General features: G+C 49.7%; 9 protein-coding genes across 9 annotated transcripts; 4 read left to right on the top strand and 5 right to left on the bottom strand.

Annotated features, from left to right (window-relative positions):
* Positions 1-747: 747 nt before the first annotated feature.
* Positions 748-1,848, top strand: FSUBG_3710 (uncharacterized protein; the record flags this gene model as incomplete). The annotated part of the gene is made up of 1 exon (XM_036681621.1): positions 748-1,848. One exon carries the CDS (start codon positions 748-750, stop codon positions 1,846-1,848), a length of 1,101 nt encoding a protein of 366 aa, XP_036540825.1.
* Positions 1,849-1,971: 123 nt separating this feature from the next.
* FSUBG_3709 (proline racemase) lies at positions 1,972-2,994 on the bottom strand (the record flags this gene model as incomplete). The annotated part of the gene is made up of 1 exon (XM_036681619.1): positions 1,972-2,994. One exon carries the CDS (start codon positions 2,992-2,994, stop codon positions 1,972-1,974), a length of 1,023 nt encoding a protein of 340 aa, XP_036540824.1.
* Positions 2,995-4,575: 1,581 nt separating this feature from the next.
* On the top strand, positions 4,576-7,309 carry FSUBG_3708 (o-acetyltransferase CAS1; the record flags this gene model as incomplete). Its single annotated transcript, XM_036681618.1, has 3 exons — positions 4,576-4,911; positions 4,962-7,250; positions 7,301-7,309. The coding sequence occupies 3 exons, from the start codon at positions 4,576-4,578 to the stop codon at positions 7,307-7,309; spliced, it is 2,634 nt and encodes an 877-aa protein (XP_036540823.1).
* Positions 7,310-7,635: 326 nt separating this feature from the next.
* On the bottom strand, positions 7,636-8,658 carry FSUBG_3707 (dehydrogenase reductase; the record flags this gene model as incomplete). Its single annotated transcript, XM_036681617.1, has 2 exons — positions 7,636-7,986; positions 8,032-8,658. 2 exons carry the CDS (start codon positions 8,656-8,658, stop codon positions 7,636-7,638), a joined length of 978 nt encoding a protein of 325 aa, XP_036540822.1.
* Positions 8,659-9,383: 725 nt separating this feature from the next.
* FSUBG_3706 (arylamine n-acetyltransferase 2) lies at positions 9,384-10,352 on the top strand (the record flags this gene model as incomplete). Its single annotated transcript, XM_036681616.1, has 1 exon — positions 9,384-10,352. One exon carries the CDS (start codon positions 9,384-9,386, stop codon positions 10,350-10,352), a length of 969 nt encoding a protein of 322 aa, XP_036540821.1.
* Positions 10,353-10,502: 150 nt separating this feature from the next.
* FSUBG_3705 (transcriptional activator Mut3p) lies at positions 10,503-12,555 on the bottom strand (the record flags this gene model as incomplete). The annotated part of the gene is made up of 5 exons (XM_036681615.1): positions 10,503-10,815; positions 10,863-11,412; positions 11,543-12,246; positions 12,298-12,469; positions 12,525-12,555. The coding sequence occupies 5 exons, from the start codon at positions 12,553-12,555 to the stop codon at positions 10,503-10,505; spliced, it is 1,770 nt and encodes a 589-aa protein (XP_036540820.1).
* A 679-nt stretch (positions 12,556-13,234) lies between these two features.
* On the bottom strand, positions 13,235-14,598 carry FSUBG_3704 (omega-6 fatty acid desaturase (delta-12 desaturase); the record flags this gene model as incomplete). Its single annotated transcript, XM_036681614.1, has 4 exons — positions 13,235-13,412; positions 13,461-13,629; positions 13,678-14,485; positions 14,545-14,598. The coding sequence occupies 4 exons, from the start codon at positions 14,596-14,598 to the stop codon at positions 13,235-13,237; spliced, it is 1,209 nt and encodes a 402-aa protein (XP_036540819.1).
* A 1,545-nt stretch (positions 14,599-16,143) lies between these two features.
* On the bottom strand, positions 16,144-18,694 carry FSUBG_3703 (cellulose synthase catalytic subunit; the record flags this gene model as incomplete). The annotated part of the gene is made up of 2 exons (XM_036681613.1): positions 16,144-17,397; positions 17,444-18,694. The coding sequence occupies 2 exons, from the start codon at positions 18,692-18,694 to the stop codon at positions 16,144-16,146; spliced, it is 2,505 nt and encodes an 834-aa protein (XP_036540818.1).
* An 858-nt stretch (positions 18,695-19,552) lies between these two features.
* FSUBG_3702 (endoglucanase I precursor) lies at positions 19,553-20,798 on the top strand (the record flags this gene model as incomplete). Its single annotated transcript, XM_036681612.1, has 4 exons — positions 19,553-19,811; positions 19,872-19,927; positions 20,040-20,491; positions 20,549-20,798. 4 exons carry the CDS (start codon positions 19,553-19,555, stop codon positions 20,796-20,798), a joined length of 1,017 nt encoding a protein of 338 aa, XP_036540817.1.
* Positions 20,799-21,378: the final 580 nt, after the last annotated feature.

Raw genomic sequence — 21,378 nt, 5'->3', positions numbered from 1 at the left:
CTAAACCGGTTTAATCGCCCATTCGCTATCATCAGGTGATAGCCCCATCAAGCACCGTCTCCTCCTCCAAAACTCCCCCCGCTTTTCCACTCTCACCATTAGACGATCAACCACTCACTCTCATAAGCAAAAGAATCCTCCTCCATCTCCCGGCACTTTTGCTCCGTGTCCCATCTCCCCCCAATGCCGCGCCGCCGTCCCCCCGGCAAAACCGGCCCCGTCCAGAGACGAACAAGGTCAGGATGTCAAACGTGCCGGACCCGCAAAGTAAAATGCGACGAAGCTAAACCTGCATGTCGGAACTGCGTCTCCCGCGGATTGTCGTGTAATACGACGCTGCAGTTGAAATGGGAGGCTGAGTTTACTGCAAAGGGGCTCTCGTTTGGGCGGGAGGGTGTTTGGTGTAAGGATGGGGCGAGGCAGAGACGACCGCCGCAGGTTCATTCGCCAAAGGCTTGGGGGTTTGGGGCTATTGGGCCGAGACATTTTATCAATACTTATTATAGTGACTTTGTTCATGATCCAAACTACGAAGAGAGTCTTGTTAGGGAGGCTATGGAGTTGAGGGATGAGACTGAACCGTCTTCAGCACTTATTCGGAGGTCACGATCACCACCAAGACTCATACCCTCAATATCATCATTCCCTACATTGAGCACCTTTGAAACGAGTCTTTTCGAATACTATCTTCTGCGATTATGTCCTCTCACAACGCCTTCTTCACAGCTCTCGTCACCTTTCGCAAGCATGGTCGCTCCTCTATTCACCCATGCTGGGCAGGATCTTCTCATTCAATCTGTCCTTGCATTCTCGGCTCGACATCGAAGCATCACTGATCCATCATGGACACGTACAGCAATGAAGATGAAAGGCAAAGCCCTTACCGGTCTTCTACAGAGAATTCGATCTCCAGATGTCACCGCAGACGTCATATTGGATCCTCAAGTCCCTGCTACAATGATGTTTCTCTGCCTTTATGAAATCCTTGACAACGGCGACTATCGATGGGTATTTCATCTACGGGCAAGTCAGGACTTTATGCGGAAACGTCGGCAACTTGCACTTCCGTCGAGTAAGAACTCAGCATTCGGAAGTCTTGCTGCGTTCTCAGAGCGATACTTTGCTTTTCAAGATGTTATCAGCAGAACAGCTTGTGGAAATTCACCTATCTTTGGCCTGGAATATTGGCAAAGACCAGATCATACAGAGGATATTGATGCGTGGATGGGTTGCAGTCCGGCCATGGCATCTGTGATTTTCAAGATCACTGAACTAGCCAGGACAAGAAACCGAGATATGTCTCAAGAGGACTATGAGCTCCAAGTCGAGGAGCTTGATAGGGAGTTGGCTATGGTCAGCTCCAATATCACCGTTGTTGAGGCGATGGATGAGAATGTCAGACGATGTGTCGATCTGAAGAAGACTTCGGTGCAGATATACTTTCACTGTCTGCTTCGAGATGCAGATCCCTCTACGCCCCAGGTCTCACAACTTGTCATCAAGGTCCTGCACAGCATTCGCGACCTTATTCAACAAGGCAGCGCCGCAGGACTTTTGTTCCCTCTGTTCGTCGCAGCCGTGGAACTGGATCCCTTGAATGACGACAAGATCTTCGCTCACGGTGATCAAGGCACCTTCTTATCCGGAAGACAGCTTGTATTGGAGACTCTTGATGCGATGGTAGGGTTGACTTTAGCCAATGTCGAGAGAACAAAAGCGGTGATTCTAAAAGTCTGGCGCATGAGAGATTTACATACCCAAAAGGATTCACCGGTTTTGGTTACCGGAGATTCGAATGATTGGAACACATTTGTCAGTCCGTATACACAAAATCTTAACCTGGCATAGATGGGCTGTGAAAAGATTGTACGAAAGCATGGCACGGGTTATAGTAGCGTGCTATATATACTAATGAATAATGATGGAACATGCCACTTCTGGGGACTTGTTATTTGATTCGTTAAAGCTTCTTTACCTCAGAAGAAACCCTGGGAATACTCTGTCCTCTGGATCGATAAAGAAGTTCATCCTCCCGACCAAGTTAGCCGTTCCTCTCACTCTCGGAATACAAGCCGGAAACTCGACAGGACTCTCCTCCTCAGAAATAATATCTGCTTCAAATACCGTATCAATAATAGATCGATGCAAAAGCTTTGACTTTCCAGCTCCCAATTTTCCTTCGGCCAAAAGCACTGCTACTCTTGAAGCTGTGCCTGAGCCACAGGGTGAGCGATCGATCTGGCCATCTGCAAAGACAGTGACGTTGCGCTGGAGTATCTCTCCAGCTGGTCCAGTACCTTCATCGTTGAAGAATATGACACCGTATAGATCATATGTTTCGTAATGTGCTCTAGTGCCCAGAGAAGCTTTGATCTCGCGTCCAAGGTTGATGAAGCTGATGTACTGGCTTGGTTCAACCTTGAGGCCTAGCTGAGCAGCGTCTATAGTAGCGTAGACAGCTCCTCCGAATGAGAGATTGACCTTGACATCGATACCTCGTGATGGCAAATTGACAGATAAGTCCTTGGCAATCTGGTAACTCTTGACGTTGATAAAGTCGCCATGAACCGGCTTTCCATCCTTCACGGCAATCTTCGCGGTAACCCTCCCGGAAGGTACATCAATAACGACATCAACAGTCCCCTTTTCGGGCGCTTTAACAAGACCCTTTGTGACAGCCCAATACCCCAAAGCTATGGTCCCATGTCCGCACGCTGTTGAGAAGCCATCTTTGTGCCAGAACAAGACGCCGAAGTGAGCACCGGGATCATTCGGCGGCGTTATAAAACCTCCATACATATCAGCATGACCGCGGGGTTCGTGACATAGAGATTGTCGAAGTTGATCAAGAGGGTGATTTGAGGTGCTAATGACGGCAAGGCGGCGTTGAGCGACAGTCTCGCCCTCGGGAAGATATCCTGCCGGGAGGGATTGGACGATACGGAAGGGTTCGCCGGCAGTATGCCAGTCTTCTGTCTCGATCCAGAATGACATTTTGAGCAGATTATTACTTGCTTATTATGTCGATTGCTGATATTACTTCATGATCAAGTACTGGTATTGATGCTATTTATCGCCGATCAAATCGGAAGCTCACGCCGATGCGGTGCGGGGCCCCAGCTGTACCGGCTCTGTCCCCGGTCCGGTCGGTTAATCAATCAAGCCCTGAAACGATTTCCCTCCAGGGCCCCTTCAGTGTCACCCTACCAATTTTAAGCACCGCTAAAACCACCAAATCACATCCTCGTTGAATGTCAAGCTTTAATCCTCCGGCAGTTGAATCATGACAGAAACGTGTAACGCTCTGTAACCCAAAAACAACAAACAAACAGAAATGACAGATCGATCGGTGCGACAGTTGTATCAGATTCGTCACCCAAAAAGAAACGAGACGGGGAACACGTAGATACTGTACAAAAGCTATGTATCCCCCTACTGTGCATATCTGTCCTCGAAGATCAGGGCAGACAAGCATTCACTGAATGTGTAAAAGTGGCGCTACTCTCAGTGGCGCTTTTTTCATGAACTGACATGACAATCCAAGGGTTGACACGCGGCAAACAAACCGGCAATAAAGATCCCCAGGGAAAGCAAATTAATTGAGTTTTTATTTAATTTATAAGGTTAATATTATCCCGAAGTATGTAGGTATGCATAATTACTCCTTTTGATTCATCAGTGGGGAAAACAGGCCACGCACGCGATTAAGTTTTCCAACCTAATCTAAGCTTGACTGTCACTAAAGAAAAAATTGGCACGGGAATGGAAAAAGCTTGTTTGTTTTGGCGGAATGCAGGGGCTTTTGGTGCTGGAACGCAGAGCTGAAGGGGCTCCCTTGCTGCTTTAGTCAGGGGGGCTTTATTGCGTGGCGCTGGCTATTGGATGTCCGTGCTGTAGCGGAGGGAGACTAACGATTGACTACTGAGCTTGACATGAGCTTTAGTTAGTTTAGAGATGAGGGGACCTGGACGTGGACATGGGCATGGGAAGTGGGAGGGAGTCTTGCTAGGTTCCGTTGAGTGGTTCTTTTCTTTTCTTTTCTAGGGGTCGATACGTAAGTGCTGTGTAATAAAGCAATGTCTTCTTGCCTTTTGTGTGCGTGGCCAATCCGTTGTGACAGGTGACACTGCATCTTTGTACACTATCATCGTCGGCTGTTTTACGCTGTCTCTGTCTCTCTTTCTTTTCTTTTCTTTTTTTTTTTTGTTTACTACGATTCATTCATTCCTTCTCCTTAGCCGATCCCCTTCTGATTCACCTTGTTTCCCTCTTTTTTTCTCCCCCCGTGGCTTTTTAGCTCTTGTCTCTCCTTGTTCCTCAGCCCTCCCAGCCCAACCCAACTGCTTTTGGACACACACTCAATCTAGGCATGCCGTTAGTTCATTCCAAGCGTCCTCCATTCATACCATCATGCCCCAACGGTCTCAGGGGGTAAAGCAAGGGACGCAACCCTTTCTACGCCACCAGAATGTCTCTTCATACTTGTCTGCGGCCAAGAGAGCTCTTTATCTTCTCATCTCGTCACTTCGCAGGCTTCTAGCCTTCACCCGACGCATAACCACATTCTCTCACATCATGTCGGAATCATCACGGCCCATGGCCTTTGCCGCCAGATTTCTCCCCATCGTCTTTTGTCTGGTCTTGCTGGGCTCGTTGACGTTTCACAATGTCTATTCTTCGGATGATCCGTATCGATGTAGAGCGCTGCTGGGCGAGAGTGAACGAAATGGAAGCTGGATCCATGCTCCGGACGAGACGGGCGCGAGGAAGCCCTTCACAAATTGGCAGCCTGACGGATGTATGCTGCATCATTACACAGCGCAGGACATAAAGGACTGCATGGGTGATCGCCATTTGGTCTTCTCGGGCGACTCGACGACACGACAGATATACTGGGGCACTGCGCGATTGGTAAATGATATCCGCACCCGCGCATTGTTCTGCTACTGACTGGTGATTAGTTGGATCGTAAGAAGGCCATGGAAGGTCGCAAGAAAGCCAAACCTCACCGAAGCTACAACACAACCTTCAATGGCGTCCGAATGCTGCACATCTGGAACCCGTTTTACCATACCGAGCCAGGCCACCCTCTCCGAGAACAGCTCGAGCGAATCAGCGAGGACAAGCACAAGCAACGCCACGTCAAGGAGTCCGCTGAAGTGAAAGCGAACCGAAAGGAAGTGCATCACGGCTCCGATCCTGGCCTCATCATGCTGGGCGCTGGTGCTTGGTACGCCGGTAACTTCTTCGGCAACGAGTCTGACAAGCGATTCGCCGTGGCTCTCGACAACATCACCGACATCCTCCATTTGGGAGACCTCACCAAATGGGGTACAGGGCCAATGGACCCCGTTGAAGGCATTGGCAATGAGGTCTTCCTCGCCCCCGTCGCGCCTCCATACTACAATGAACTCCCCAAGTCCCGCACTGGACCTAAGGGTATTCACAAGGGCGAGGTCGAAAACATTGACAAAGTCATCTACAGCCAGGAAGAGGAGCACAACCTCCGTCTGCTCCGAGCTTTCCCTCAACTCTCACTCAATCAGCCTGAGGCTATTGTTGACAGGACTCAGACTGGCTTCCACGTCATTGACACCGTCGCCGAGATCAAAGCCAACATCCTGCTCAATGCCCGATGCAACGCCAAGCTTGATCGAATGAACGGATATCCCTACACTCGAACCTGCTGCACAGATTACCCCTCGCAATCATGGGTTCAGATTGCCATTCTTGGTCTCACTACTCTCTACGTCATTGCGTGCATCTGCTACGAGGGCGTCACTCTCGTCTCGTCCATCGAGATCAAGTGGCTCGATTTGAAGGTTGGCATGTTTGCTGTCTCTCTTCTCTACTGTTTCGCTGCCGACCGTACCCATCTGTTCTCCAAAGGCATGAAGGAGTTTATTCCAAACGCGTTCTACCTCCTCATTTCAATCTGCCTCATCATTGCCGGCCTCACCATCCGCAAGACAAAGTTCCGTGCGCCTCGTCTTCCAGTTGCCGAGGCTGCCGCCGCTCCTACCACTGCCACCGTGACAATTGATGAGGATGCTGGCGTTCTCTCCCGAGATCAGACTGAAGAGTGGAAGGGCTGGATGCAGGCTGCCATTCTCGTTTACCATTGGACTGGTGCAATCAAGAATCTTCCCATCTACATCTTTATCCGGTTGCTTGTCGCCGCCTACCTGTTCCAGACAGGATACGGACATACCATCTACTTCCTTTCCAAGAAGGACTTTTCATTCCGTCGCATTGCAAGTGTCATGCTGCGCTTGAACATGCTGAGCTGTGCCCTTCCTTATGTCATGGGAACGGACTACATGTTTTACTACTTTGCGCCTCTTGTCAGCTTCTGGTTCATGGTCGTCTATGCCACCATGGCTATCTGCTCTGGCTTCAACGATAGTGTCAAGATCGTCACGAGCAAGATCTTCGCCTCTTTCATCCTCGTTACAGTCATTCTCAACTTCACCCCACTCACCCAATGGGCGTTCGCAATCATCAATGTCGTCTTCCGCATCAAGTGGAATCTCGACGAGTGGATGTTCAGAGTCACCCTTGATGGAGCCATTGTGTTTGTCGGCATGCTTGCTGGTGTTGCGCAACAGCGACTCGAGCGTGATTCTGCTTGGTACACCAACTTCAAAGCTGCCATCATTCCCTCCGCCCTGTCTATCCTTGGCTATGCCTACCTCTGCACATACACTGGTGACAGAAAGGTCTACATCATGATGCACCCGGTCATTGCGGCGGTACCTATTCTTGCCTTCATCGCTCTTCGAAACGCTACTGTTACCATGAGAAACTACTACTCTACTGCAGCAGCGTGGCTCGGTCGATGCTCTCTCGAGACATTCATCCTGCAGTTCCACATCTTCCTGGCCGCCGACACAAAGGGCGTCCTTCTCTTGGACATCTTCAAGGGCGATGCCAGTCTCCTCAATGACCGCTGGCGAGATCTCGCAGTCATCGTCCCCATCTTCTTCTGGGTCAGCCACCTGGTTGCTGAAGCATCCGGCAGGATCGTCAAGCTCATTCTGGGTGAGGCCAAGCCAAAGCAAGGTATTCCAGAGATTGTGGAAGATGACGAAGAGGGGGGTGAGCTGAAGATCGTCGAGCCTGTATGGGAGAATATGCCCATGCTCAACAACGTCCACTTGGACCGCGCAAAGGACTTTGCCAAGTCTGTTACGACTGGCCTTCACATGCGCGTTGCAGGCATCCTTGGAGTGATGTGGCTGCTCAACTGGGTAAGTTGACCTGAGGCGTTGCTTAAGAGGGTGATGCTAACAGATTGCAGTTGTACTAAAGCGCTAAGGCGTTCATGCATGGCTTTCAGAGGGCGTTTTCTGTTTCGGTTTGTTTGGTGATTAGGTGTACATGGGTCCTGTAGACTTGAATATAGAAATTGAGACTCGATATCTTATGATCATACTTCTGACGGCATTCACTGCCTTCAATCTTCAGTGTAGCTCTTGTTTGCATCCATCGGCTTCTTCCTCTGCGTTCCTTCTTCCACGAAATTGATTTGCCATTGATCATATCTTCCTTCTGGTCTTGCAGCACTATGGCAAAAAGACACCTCCGTCTCGATACCTTATATTATCCCTCGACCATGCAAGTCCCAAACCTTGATCACAATAAAACAGTGTCTTCCTCCTTCATCCCAGCCCACTTCCAGCAAGCATTCCACAACAGTTCCCTCGTATGGGCATCCTTGCACGCAATATCCTCTTCCTCCCGTCTTGCCCCCATGAAATACCCCTTTGTGCCCTTGTATTTCTCCCCAACGCTCAACTCTACCAGCTCTCGACCTGATTGCGCTGCTGGCCGCATGGTATCGGTGAAATGTCGAAGAATAGGGAGTGATATAAGCACAAGACTAAAAGCGAACCTCATGAAAGGTGTCTGGATCTTGTGCGCACGGGAGTCGACCATGCCGCCTGGGTCCATTGCTATAGCTGTGATACCAGAGAGCTTGGGATTCTAATATGTCAGCTTGCTGATATTGAGACAGTTACATGAGCTTACCTTTTCAAGCTTGGCGTTGAGGTCGTGCATGAACATGATATTCGCCAACTTCGAATTTCCATACCGATGGAATCCGCCATCGTACTCTTTTCCCTTCTTATCCGGCAACGGCTTCACTAACAGCTCAATATCCTCCGGGATACCAGGTCGTTGCTTAAAAAGCGGATGCGTTCGAGTTGTATAGTGCGTATCCGAACCAAGCATCACGATCCTCCCATCACTCGCCATACTCCCAATCAGCTTTAGCACCAGAACAAAATGAGATAAATGGTTAACCTGAAACGTCCTCTCAAAGCCATCGGGAGTATAAACCTGCTCTGTTACAGACATAGTGAAGGCGTTGCAGATGATAGCTTTTATGGGTGGTATTTCACCAGAAGCTACTCTGCTCGCTGTGTTTTCGGAGAAGCTCCGTACATTTGAGAGAAGAGAGAGATCGAGAGCTTCGATGGAGGATTTGGGGTGAGAAGAGAGGATGGAGGAGAGTTGAGCGGTGTTAGGATCGGACGGAGATGCATTGCGGACTGTTGCAAGGATAGTATACGATGGGTGGGTTTTTATGAGGTGTGATATGTATGCGAGGGCGAGAGAGCCATTAGCTCCGGTTACGATGATCGTTCCAGTCATGTTGATGGTGTAGGTGAGCTATTGTGATGGCTTGGGAAGATCATATGCTATCACGTCAACTGTGCTGATGAACTTGGAAACAGACAATTATGATGATTTCAGGGTGACTCTTGTACTATTTATATCGATATAAATCTATGGCTTTTCTGGCTTGACTTGCTAATTCATCAGTGAATCCTTTCGCTTGGCGGAGTTGGCTGGAGTTCCGGGTAGCTCGGAGTTCCGCGGAACTCCCCGGCATTCGCGCTCCGGGATAGCTCACTCTACGTGTTTGTTAGTCGGCGGGAGTGATAATCAGTACTGATTTCAATCAATCCTCCGAATTTATGTCACTAATTCTCCATAGACTGGCCCAGTCAGTCATTCTAGCTTCGAAAACGGTGGGAACCGTTGGGTTAGTAAGCCAGTGGCGTTTCATTAAAAGCCACCTCAATATTAAGCTTATAAGTGGTATACTGCCTGCTTACCTACTGTTAAGCACTGCAGAACTTTTATATGAGCATTCTCCGGGGTCATGGCTGGGCCACGATGTCATGGTTCAGCTTCAATAGCGTCACATCATTTGACCAATGACCTCATTGGTAAGTACGATCCACATTGTGAGTCTCCAAGAGCCGACGCCCATAGCCGCCCGATGACGGATGACAAATCCCATAACCGACATCAAACAAGATATATAGTCCCAAACACTATGATTTTCGGAACAACTTCAGGGCAAATCCAACATGGCGGATCGAATTCGATATAGCAAGTCTCAGCTCGAGAAGTACTACGATCGTATTGCCTTCCCGGCATCGGATCGTCAGTACGACATCAGCAGCCTCTCATCTGAAGATCAACGTTTCTACCTCAACACTTTGACAAAACAGCAAATTCTCACAGTTCCCTTTGAGAACCTTACTCTTCACTACTCATGGCATCGTACCGTCGACGTCAACGCCGATCATCTTTACGATAAGATCGTGAATGAGAGGCGAGGCGGTTACTGCATGGAGAACAACACTTTTTTTAACACAGTTCTCCTCTCGCTGGGATATCATACCTACATGGTTGGATCAAGGGTCTTTAACCCTGATGCTGGGAGATTTGGCGGTAGTTCGCATTGTCTCAGCTTGGTGATTATCGATGACAAGACTTATGCCGTTGATGTTGGCTTTGGGGGGCGGAATCCGACTGAACCGTTGGAAGTTGAGCATGAACGTGTTCATACAGGATCAAGTGGTTTTCAAATGCGATTGCGGCATGATACAATCGCACAAAATCTCAGCAATCAAAAGCTCTGGATATACGAATATCGATCCCGTGACGGAGGCGAGTGGGTTCCTCAATGGTGTTTCATGGACTATGAGGTTCTGCCAGAAGATATTCGAGTCTTCAACATGTCTCCTTCCAAAAGTCCTTCAAGTTTCTTCACTTTCAAGGTTGTCAGTGTGCAGTTCACTTCTGAGAATGAGGATTATTCAGACGGGACCGCTAGGGACTTGAGAAATGTGGGTGGTGCCATTGATGGTGCCTTTATCATCGATGGGGCTTTATTCAAGTATAGGAAGGGTGGGGAGACTAAGTGGGAAAAGACTTTCAAGACGGAAGATGAGAGGTTGGATGCTCTGAGGAAGTATTTTGGTGTAGAGTTGACCAAGGCGAACGAGAGGGCTATCATTGGAACAGTGGGCGCAGTAAGAACTGGATCATAACCGTCGGTATTAGAATATATACTCATCTCTCTTACATAAAATTGCTTGCCCAATACGCTGTCTATGATACAAGCCAGGATTGAAGATATTATGATGAAAATGGACTGAACTACCCCATAGATCGAAAAAGTATGGTGGCCAATTCATTCGTCACTGAAACTCGATATCGTCCAAAAGCGCCCACGCGGTCGAAGGAGTCATCTGAAAGTCACCTTCATAGGACATAACCCCCTTCGCCAACGTAGTGCGGTATACTTGCCCCTTAGCCCTTCGATCCAACTGATGAGAGATAGATAGTATTGTGTCAAATGGCTCTTTCGGCAGATATTTCATCACACCATCAAAAACTCCAAAACAACTATCCAGAAGATTTCGATCCTGGACCACAAGATCATGGTCTGGAAACTCAATCATGTTGACTATGATGAGGATCAAGCATGGGAGTGCGGTGCATGTATGAAGCCTGTCACGTCAGTCAGTGCTATCAGTATGAATGGGTTGGGGACTTACCATAGAATATACTCTGTCAGTTTTGACGAACTGATTAATTCCAGACAAACTCGAGCATTACCGACGCATTCGTCCCATCCTGCTGGTAGAGGTGTAAGGTCTGCTCTTTTAACCTCCCCATCAACGTCGTCGCTGATATCTATCACCGCGGGTGAGAGATACCGCCGCACTCTATTGATCCATGTATCTTCAAAGGTAAATATCGAGTGAATTTTGATCCGGGTCTCAATATGACGAGACCATAGGTTCGTCATCATATCTCTCGCTAATAGGGATACCGATAACCTCTTGTCAATACCTTCTCTGGTACGAAGCTCTGGGGGTATCTCGTCCACCCAGTCTTTAAGCAATTCCTCTATCAGAGCAATTGATCTGGCTTTCCCTTCTGGTGTGAGGGTATGCGACTTTTGGCTGTAGAGAAGATCATAGGCTTTTCCTTGGATGAATGCAAACTTGGCGCATGAACGGAGGCAGTTGAAACGAATTGTGTCGGTTGATGAGGTGATGATGCCAAGATTTTCTTCAGGATTCAATTCTGGTAGGTCCATGTCTGTTTCACAGTCTAGCTGGTGATAAGGGCATTTGGACCTTTGAGCCATTTCCTGTCCGTCGTTAGCATCATGGGTATAGTTGGTGAGTTCAACATGCCCTGTCATAGATGTATGTGAGCCAGAACAGACGAGTCCTATGTGCCTGTTCCGATTTCGGGAGTCCTGCCAATGCCTTCTTCGAGTTCAACCGTAGACTTTGTGCAAGCCGAATGACACTCCCAATTAAAACAATAGCGAGTTGGAACTCTGAAGACCCTTGAAACAGGATCACCATGCCCAGTAGCACTTGCAGTCCCATCAAATCTTGGCCCTGCATCATCAACTCCGACATTACAGAGCGCACATTACGGATACTTTGGGAAAATGTAGGGTCGTCCATTGTCTTTCCCTCAAGGACGCGATAATTGATGGCCAGGACGACATTTATAGCAGCCCATGCGACCGTGGAGCGCTTTGTGGATGAGGAGTACCAATCGAGAAGCATGCGCATGAATGAATTCTCTTCGAACAGTGGAATTATGCTGTTGTAATTGCGGAAATAATTGTCTACGAGCGGGAGGACGTCCGATAGAGGAGCGAGCTGGAGCTGATCTGAGATGGCAGCCTTGGTCAATTGAGAGCCCGCATTTGAGATGGCTGTGGGTTGGCGGTGGGCTACGTCAAGCGGTGTCTGAATTGGCGAAATGCCCCAACCACTGGAAGGCCCAGAGACATCAATATCGCTGAGAGAAATGTCGAGTCCTGGCTGTGTTTGCTGTACTCGCCCTCCAAGCGCCGTCAAGAGAGCCTCAATGTTAGCCAAGCGCTCTTCAAGAGCAGCCACACGATCGGGTCTTTGCCATCAGTAACAGCAACAACAAAATGGCACTTAAGCAGGTACATACTGGGCCTCAGATTGGCTTGAGGGCGCCGGGGTGATTCCGCCATTCCGAGGCGCCTTTCTTCGACTTGTTACTGTCGTCTGGCAAGTCACAGCATATACGCTGCAATTAGAGCACTTTGCGCCCGGTTTGCGCCCGTCGCATTTAATTTTCCGCGACGAGCAAAAATCGCACGCTACAGAGTGACATTAGAGTATTTCCATGTGATTGATATCTTGTCGTAATCTCACCTTTTCGTCTACTTGATTGTGCAGTCTCCATATCGATTCTTGATTGAACAGATCTCAAGTGATTGAAACCTCCAGTGTCACCCACCACTCACTCTCTCCCTCTCTACCAGATCAGATTGTCGGATATGGCGCAGCGGAAAGCCCGCCAAACTCCGCCGCATTAACAGGGGCGCTCGGGGGTTCTAGGGTGTCTTGACATGGGCTTGAACCTTGACAATCTCCTGAAAATCACATCACCCCTTATCGTGGCGAAATGTGAGGATATCTATGATGCTACCCAATCCAATTTCATGTTTGCGCTAGAGAATAGTTAGTTGATATCTGATTTATCCTATTCTGTTATCTCAGTGTGTCACGATTTTGTCTACCTCACATTCAGAGACTCCAGTGGCGGAACGAACGCGGACTTGGCGTCTGGCGGAAGATAATTTAAACGCCCCCGGAGGCGACAAGTGCGGGGATTGAATCGAATCATGGATCAATCTCACTCAGACTGTGCCTCACTCAACAAATCTCCCTTCAATCTCCAGTTTAACAAACAAACTCCATTTTATTGCGTCCCAAGCGCGAAAGCCAAGTGCTCTAGCTTGTCTAGTTTCCTTCTAATCGCGTATGTCGCGTGTCGTGTCTAACTTGATCTATCGTTTATGTCTATCACAATTGTCTATCATATTCAGACCAGTACGAGTCCGAGTACCAGACCCGGAGCTCTAGTCCTTGTTCCATCGCATAGCGCCAGGTCTGGCAGGGTCGTGCTCGACGTACTTGAGCGTGCCGAAGATGGTCCACAGCTGGCCCAGGAAGCTTCGGTCGTCGTGGCAGTAGTGGTCGCCGATGACAGGCTTAATGGCCTCGGTCGCCTCGTCAGCCTTGTAGAAGGGGATCTTACTGCGAGCTGTTAGATGTGAATTTGTGCCATCGAGACAGGCGACTTACGGGAAGAGATGGTGAACAACGTGCTTCTCAATGATACCGTGGAAGAGGTGCTTTCCGATGAAGCCAAACTCACGGTCGACAGTGGCGAGAGCTCCCTTGACGTAGGTCCAGCCCTCAGCGGTGTAGTGGGGGAGCTCGGTGTGGTGGTGGTGTAGGTAGGTAATGGCAACTAATCAATTAGCAACAAGTCGATCGATCCGATGGATCTTGAACTTACCGAGCCAGTGGTGAACCCATAAGTAGGGAACGAGATAGAGGTAAAGAATGGTCGAAACACCAACTTGCTTGGAAGCAAAGTACAGAGCAGTTCCCATAAGAGCAAGACCGATATCGGAGATGAGGATGAAGATGGCCTCGTTGGGGCGGAAAACAGCGCTGGTAGGCTCAAAGTGACTGACTCGGAACCACTTGGAAAGGCCAGTCTTGGGCTCCCACTGCTTGCTGCCCTTGCCGGAGCTAGCATTGAAGAAGAGATACGCCTGCCATCCGAAAAGCTGGTGGAAGATGAGCTTGACCATCTGAGCAGCGGGGGTATCCTCAACAAGCTCAGCGACGTCAATGCCGGCAATCATGAGCGACTTGGAAGGCTTGGGCTCAGTCTTGGGGACGAAAGCCATGTCGAGATCCATGTGGCCGGTGAAGCGGTGGTGGCGGTGGTGAGAGTACTTCCAGCTGAAGTAGGGGACGAGGAGGAACGAGTGGAGGAACCAGCCGGTCACATTGTTGACCTTTCCGTGGAGAGAGAAAGCACCGTGGCCGCACTCATGGCCGAGAATCCAGACACCGGTGCAGAAGAGACCCTGGACGAAGCCGTAGACCATCCATGCTGCGACGCGAAGGGTCTGGTCGGGGATGCTGGGGATGTAGGTGAGAGCAGCCCAGACAAGGGCAGAGACCATGGCAAAGTCGCGGAAGACGTAGTAGAATGAGGTGACGAGCGAAGGCTGGAAGCAGTGCGCGGGGATGGCATCCTTGATGGTCTTGATATCGGGGAACTGAGGCTCAGACTTGGCCTCAAGAGTGACCTGAGCAGGATACGAGTTAGGAGTGCGTTGAGGGGAGCTGCTTAACCGACTTGACTTACCTTGGGGAGGTCCTCGACCACAACAGTGGTGGCAGTTCGCTGTCGAGTCGCCATTGTACTAACGTATGCAGAAGATGCAATTGTCAAGCAAGCAAGCAAGATTCACTCGAGAGGAAGAGGAAGAAAGTTTAAAGAGGAGGAGAGAAAGATGAGAGGCGGGGGGTGACGGGGAGAAGAAAAAGGTTCCCGCCCCAACAAAGCTCTTCTTATTTATTCCTACCTAGCTAAGGTACCGATACTATACCATGCCAGACCAGACCTCGTCTCAGGATTACGGCTCTTGACCTAATCCGAAATAGCATGGATACGAAGAAGAAAAAACTTTCTGAGAATTTAGAGAGACCGCCCAAAACTTCAGGGACCCATGAATAGGGGTCCAGAACTTGGACTCGTGGCAGGCCAATCACGGCCCCACGATGTGCGGGAGATCATGGAGAGTTGAGGGAGACGTGTTCACGATGTGGAGCTACGAAAAAGGACCCTTAAGCTGTGAGAGCTTAGCACAGAGGTTAACCGAGTGGGTTCTTTCTTGCAAGGGAGCCTTGCTGCTTGCTATACATACAGTGCTACATACAATTTTGTTGAGAGCTCTTCAATTGCGGTGAGAGAGAGAAAATAATGCGCCGTGGAGATCGCCTCTTTCTGATACGAAAGGCTAAAATGGCAGAGCAGAGCAGAGCAGAGCAGAGCAGAGAGAAGAGGCAATTTCGAGACGACAAGATCTAATCTCACATGCTTGTCTTGGGTTCCTGAAGAGAGTGGAGCACTCGCAGATAAGGGTCTGACCTTTCGTGAGTGGCTGAATGGTCACGTTATTTAGAGCGCCGCAGAGAAGACTTCTGGAACAAGAGTTGTTCCGCCAAATACCTAGAACTGAGAGGTTTTTTTTCTTCTCTTTTTTTCCTTTTTTCTGTGGTGCTGATTGATGATGAGTCGCGTAGGGACGGACCAAGGGAGCTTTTGTGGACTGGGGCCAAGGTTAAGCGCCTCTTCTTGAGTCAAGCCTGTTCGAGTCAAGGTTTCACGTGTTGACACTGATTCAATGCTTTCATGCGTGGAGGTGAAGCTTCCAAGCTGAGTTGAAGGCAATTGAGAGACTCGAGAAGAAACGCGACCTAGGTCATATGTGACCCCAATATCGGCAATTTTACAAAAGGCACCTTGGAACCCAAGAGGCCTTTGATTGGTATTCTGAGATCCCAGCTCAAACTCTCTTACCTCAGCATTCATCATCGTTTTTGCATGCATTAAACGCTTTGCTTTAGGCGTCAGGCCTTATCACGCTTGGTATTTTTAGCTCTACATTTCCCGTTCTCACTCGCTATCGCTCCCCGAGGTTCATGTGATAATTGATGCCATTCTATTATTCGTATGCCGCTTAAGGGCTGATCTCTATCTTTATGTTTGATGCGATGCGTGCACTATGTACTATACCATGTAAAAAAAATCCAGCCCAGTAACAAATAATGAGTACCCTTGCCAATTGGTCTTTGCGCCTATTCATCTCATCCACGAAGCATGGGCTCCCTCCCTCGTATGTATCAGCCCCTCATACAGTATTCGTAACAGTTCATTTCGTTATTATGCCCCATCTCATTTCTAGAAAATGAATGAGCACACAAAGACCAGGCAAGTATAAATAGTAGTAGTCGTGTATTCCAACTCGAACCACGCAGCCTGACCGCCAAAGGCAATCTTCTTGCTCTGGGTGGTGGGATGCGCCACCTGCGTCTTGGGATCTCGGTTCAGCAGGTCCTCGCGGTCGGGCATGGCCGGCGGGTCAATTGCGTACGAGATCGGTGTCCAGAGCGAACTGCAGATGAAGAGGAAAGTAAGAGGTGGCCAGAATGCGTGGGTGAGAAGGGCGGTGAGTGTATCGCGAACGGTGTGAGTCGTGACGAATGATCGGAACGATGTGAGGACCACAGCGACGAGGGTCAGATACACAAAGGCGAAGTGGAAAAGAGCCATGTAGTTGATGAGAATGCCCCAGAGTCGTCGGAACATGTTCTTTCGGAGCTTTGGGTCGCGCTCGTTAAGGGCTGAGCCGAGCGAACCTGTTGGCTTGAAGGCTTGAGTTTGACCGCCCAGCCATGTTGGCAGAATGAACGATCGGATGAGGCAGAGCGCGATGTAAGGAGACATCCAGAGCTGGTATCGCGAACCTCGCTGACCGGTGTGATAACCTGCGGGGATGAAGAGGGCAAACTCGCAGAGACGGTTGGAGATGACAGATGCGAAGCACGCGCGGACCAACCATCGGAGCTGCTCATCGGTAGCGTATGCCACAAGAGGCTTCTGCATGATCAGGATAATCGGAATGGCGAAGAGAGAAATAGTGAGCAGAATGGTGTACATGCTCAACGAGGCGTACAAGAAACCCGAGAATCGCTGAGCGGTGGTCATCTGGCGAACCTTGTCGCCCCAGAGACAAAAGTTCAGCTTGAAGGAAGTATCGACAGTTCCAATAGCCCATCGCGTTCGCTGCTTAAGATGGCCGCCATAGTCTTCAGGAACGGTACCAAACTGCAGAGGTTCGTGGATGAAAGCCGTCTTCCATCCCTTACCGAGCATGAGAGTCGATGTAGCGACATCCTCGGCCAGAGATCCAAGAGGGAAGTTACCAATCTCGTCGAGAGCCTCACGACGAGCGACGTAGCCTGACCCAGTGCACCAAGCGACACCTAGAGCGTCCTTGATGGGCTCAATGACGTGGACGAAGAAATCGAGACTTTGGGCGAGGGGGTCCGAGGGAGGGGTGTTGTAGAAGAGCTGGGGAGGGCATGCGAGGGCCATCTTGGGGTCGATGAGCATGTGAGGAAGAATAGCACGGAGCCAGTCACGCTCGGGAATCTGTAATTGTAAGTATGTCGTTGATCAATGTGCGAGAATGACTTACCATATCAGCATCCAGAGCTGCCATGAATTGACCAGCACCTCCAGGCAGCTTGTGTACCTCGTCGAGACCATAGTTCAGGTTACCCGCCTTGAAATGATGAGGCTGACCAGGAATCTTGACTCGAGCCATGTAGTACAGGTTCGGGTATATCATAGACAGCTTCGCGCATGCTTCCTGCAGACCAGCAGACTTTCCATCATCGAGCAGAATTACTCTGAACCGATCCTGGGGGTAATCCAGATCACACGCCGCTCGCACCGTGTCCATGACCAGATCATCGTCTTCACCACAGCAAGTGATGAATGCATCGACGGTTGGCACATCGTTGCCCGTCAGTCTCAGCTTCGGGCGGTTTCGCTTCTTCATCGACCACATTGTCCACGTGTTATGCATCAATGAGGGAATGGCCGTTGCAATCTCAACACCGATGAAGATCCACGCACCACCATACGTCTCATCCGCCGCATTCTGCGCCCAAATAACACAAGCAATTCTCAGCGCAAGATACGCCATGTAGAGTCCAGTATTGGCAAACGTGAGGAACGGAACAAGCCTAAACACCCATCGCTTCCAGCCTCCCCAAATCTCAGCGTCGTCGCGCTTATGGACATGCTGAATAGTGCTGCTGTCAACGATATAATCCTTGTTATAAAGCGTGTTTACGCTGCTGCTGTGCGGCGAACTTCCGCCGGGCAGAAGCGCAGCGAGACTCAGGTGGCTCTGGTTCTGTTTGACGGAGTCAGTGACGTTGGACGATTTGTTGACGAGGGTGCGGGAGCTGACCATTAGGCTGGATGGTCTCCAGTCGACGGACGAATTGCCCGGGTGGTGATGCAGACGAGAAGCTGGTGTTTCTCTACCGCTTCGCAGTGTCGGCGATGCAGAGCGTGAACCACCCGGTGTGTCGTGGAAGTACTGCCCAGGGCTATTGACAATCTGCGGAGGCCATTCAGGCGCTGGACTGTAATCGTCAATGTGCGCTGGTGAAGGCCTGGCGGGTCGTCCCTGCTCAGTGACAGAACGGCCCTGACCCTGAAAGTCCTCTGTTGAAGACTGATAGGGCGAATACGGTGCGTATTGCTGCTCTGGGGGCCCGTATGGAGAGTGGAGGTCTTGCTGTTGGAAGTACTCCTGCTGCTGATACTGCCTCTGCTCATGCTGCTGCTGATGTTGACGCTGCACGTCGATCTCTACCATCTCTCTATACTCCCTCTCCTGCTCCCCCTCTGCATAGCCATGATGCCCGTTCATCTTGACTCTGGACGGGTGAGACGCATGCGTTTAGGTTCCACAGGCACAACGTGGTACGAAAAAAAAGTATGAAAGCCGATAAAGCCAATGGCGTAGCTTGGCGAACCTTGGGTGTTGGTTGCTGTTGTTGTGTATAGTAACGAGTGACTGGTACTTTTGCAAACGATGTATATGAAAAGGAAAAGAAACACCAAGAGCTCAAGAAAACGAGAGATGATTGACTAAGGTAGAAAGAAGGAAGAAGAAAAACAAGGGAGAGAGAGAGGAGGAGAGTACATCAGATCCGATGGATGGAGGGGGGTGTGTTGATTTGAGTTTAGGTACCAAGGTTACCAACTGGCACGTCCCCAGTCTCTGCAAAGTATGTAGTGCAGTGCTGTACTGTATTGGTTCAGGATTGGTTTATTCTTGGAATAAACAAGCTCCCAGCCCATGAACACGAGCGAACCACCCGAGCATGCCGTGACACTACACTAATCCAGGAACAACTAACAGAGCACACTAACCCTACCCCCCCCCCCCCCCTTCGTATCGCAGCGCAGGGGTCACTCCCAGGTTTAGATCAGGGGCACTTTCAGCTGCGAGCGTGCTATCAGCTTGCCCACTGCGCTACGTGATTGGCATGTCGGCATTTCCACAGGCCACTCCGCATATGCAAGGGAGGGGGGGAGAGAGGGAGTGTGCATCGCATTACATTGGCTGGCAGCCAATTTGGGCATAACGAGCCCTGTGCGAATGATAACGTCTACGCAGTTGCAAAAGCTTGTTCGTTTTTCCCTCCTCCATTGTTTGGAGGTCCAGGTCAATTCAATTCTTCTTTCTCTCCTCTGCTCAGTTCAGAAACACCAGCAGAACATCATGACGGTCCGGTTCCTCGTCAATTTCGGCCTTTTGGCCCTTCCTATCGCCATCACGCTGGGTGTGTTGATCGGTCTTAACAGTTCGCGTGAGGCATCGGGTGGACCGCCTCTGTTCAAGCCAGATCCGAAACCGACAGCGCCAAAGACGAAGAATGGCATTACGACGGAACAGCATTGTCAAAAGTCTTATGGTATACATCCTGACACCAAGGGCCAAGAATACACACGTGAGTACAAGCGAGCTATCGAGTTGCACTGTAACTCGGGATCGGATCGAGTCTTGTGTAACGATTGTACCGTTGCTAACTGTCACGCAGTCAATCCTAATCAGTGGGGTTGGAACGAAGGCGATGACGGAGGTCTATGTTTATATGTAAGCCAATCCTCTCTCTACTTTTCTATCATGATACCTCGTCATGACGCATACCATGCGATGGCATCATGCGACACCAAACTCTCCCATCATCCGATACTGACCATGGCAGGTCGACATCAACAACAATGAAACGTACGCTACAAATACAACCGCTCCTCGATGGTCCGTAGTCTGGGAATACCCTCAAGGCCCCGAAACCGCTCCTGTCCACGCCTTCCCCAACATCAAAGTCGACGGCGACGTCTTCCCCGCCAAGCTCAACACCATTGACAAGATCGAGATCGACTTTGAATGGACATACGCTCTCGGCAACGGTTCCGCAAAGGGCGCTACACAAGCTACAAAGACAGATCTCACCGCCATGAAGAAGAACCTGCTCAACGCCAACGTCGCTATGGATATGTTCATGGACAGCGATCAGAAGAAGGCGCAGAACAGTACTGATGCCTCGCACGAAGTCATGGTGTGGTTTGCTGCTATTGGGCCTGCGACACAACCTATCGGCTTCAATGTCAACGGAGCGAACCCCCTTGCGACAAAGACTCTCCATGGCACAGAATTGTAAGTCAAGATTTCTTGTGCGGGGAATATGCATGCGACGCTAACCATTCGGATCAGCAAACTTTACTACGGTACCAATCAGGCCAAGCAAAAGGTTCTAACGTGGTATGTCGACGAGCCTGCGGAAAAGTTTGATGGCGATCTCTATCCATTAGTCGAAGAGATTCTCTCCATGGATAACGCGAATTATCCCACGTCGTCCTACTACATCGGATACATGTCCTGGGGAACAGAAGCATACTCTGTCAACCAGACAGTAACATTCGACGTCCCCAGTCTGTCGATAAACGTGGAGAAGAAGGCCTAAGTCATAAACCGTTAGATGAAGCATTTTCGCATTTTGCATATATACGAATAACCTATGGATTAATGAGCGGCGTTTGTTTTTAATTGAAGATATCTTTATTTTTGTTTATGGTTAGATACAATTGGTACGCCATGTTGTTTTGCGCGGGGCATGCATATCCCTTTGAAGGCAGGGTGAATTTACAGAAAACGCCGTGGCTTGTTTTTTGATAGGGAGGGCTAGAGGGTGGTGCGGAAGCTATTGTATGCGCTATTTGGTCAATGTTCGTATTTCTTTGCAGGTTGTCTTGTTTCTTTTTCTTTTCTGGTGCTGTTGTTCAGGATCTAGTCTGTAGACGGAACACTTGCGGGGCGAGATAGGGTGTGAGCGTAGTGAGCCTCAGATGCTGATCAGTGCATCCCGTCTGAGTTGGTGATGAACTCTGTATTGCATTGTCGGGTGAACCGGGACGAGGGATGTCTGTATTGGGACAACCCCTCTCTTCAAGCCTTTGAGCATGGTCATCTTTTCTTTAACGAGAATTATCATCAAGTTCTCGATCAATTGCTTGAGCAGATGATGATGGACTCGTATGGAAAGA

The sequence above is a fragment of the Fusarium subglutinans genome (assembly GCF_013396075.1).
Source record: "Fusarium subglutinans strain NRRL 66333 chromosome Unknown NRRL66333_c0000031, whole genome shotgun sequence".
Classification (NCBI taxonomy): Eukaryota; Fungi; Ascomycota; class Sordariomycetes; order Hypocreales; family Nectriaceae; genus Fusarium; species Fusarium subglutinans.
This window is presented reverse-complemented; position numbering and strand designations above follow the sequence as displayed.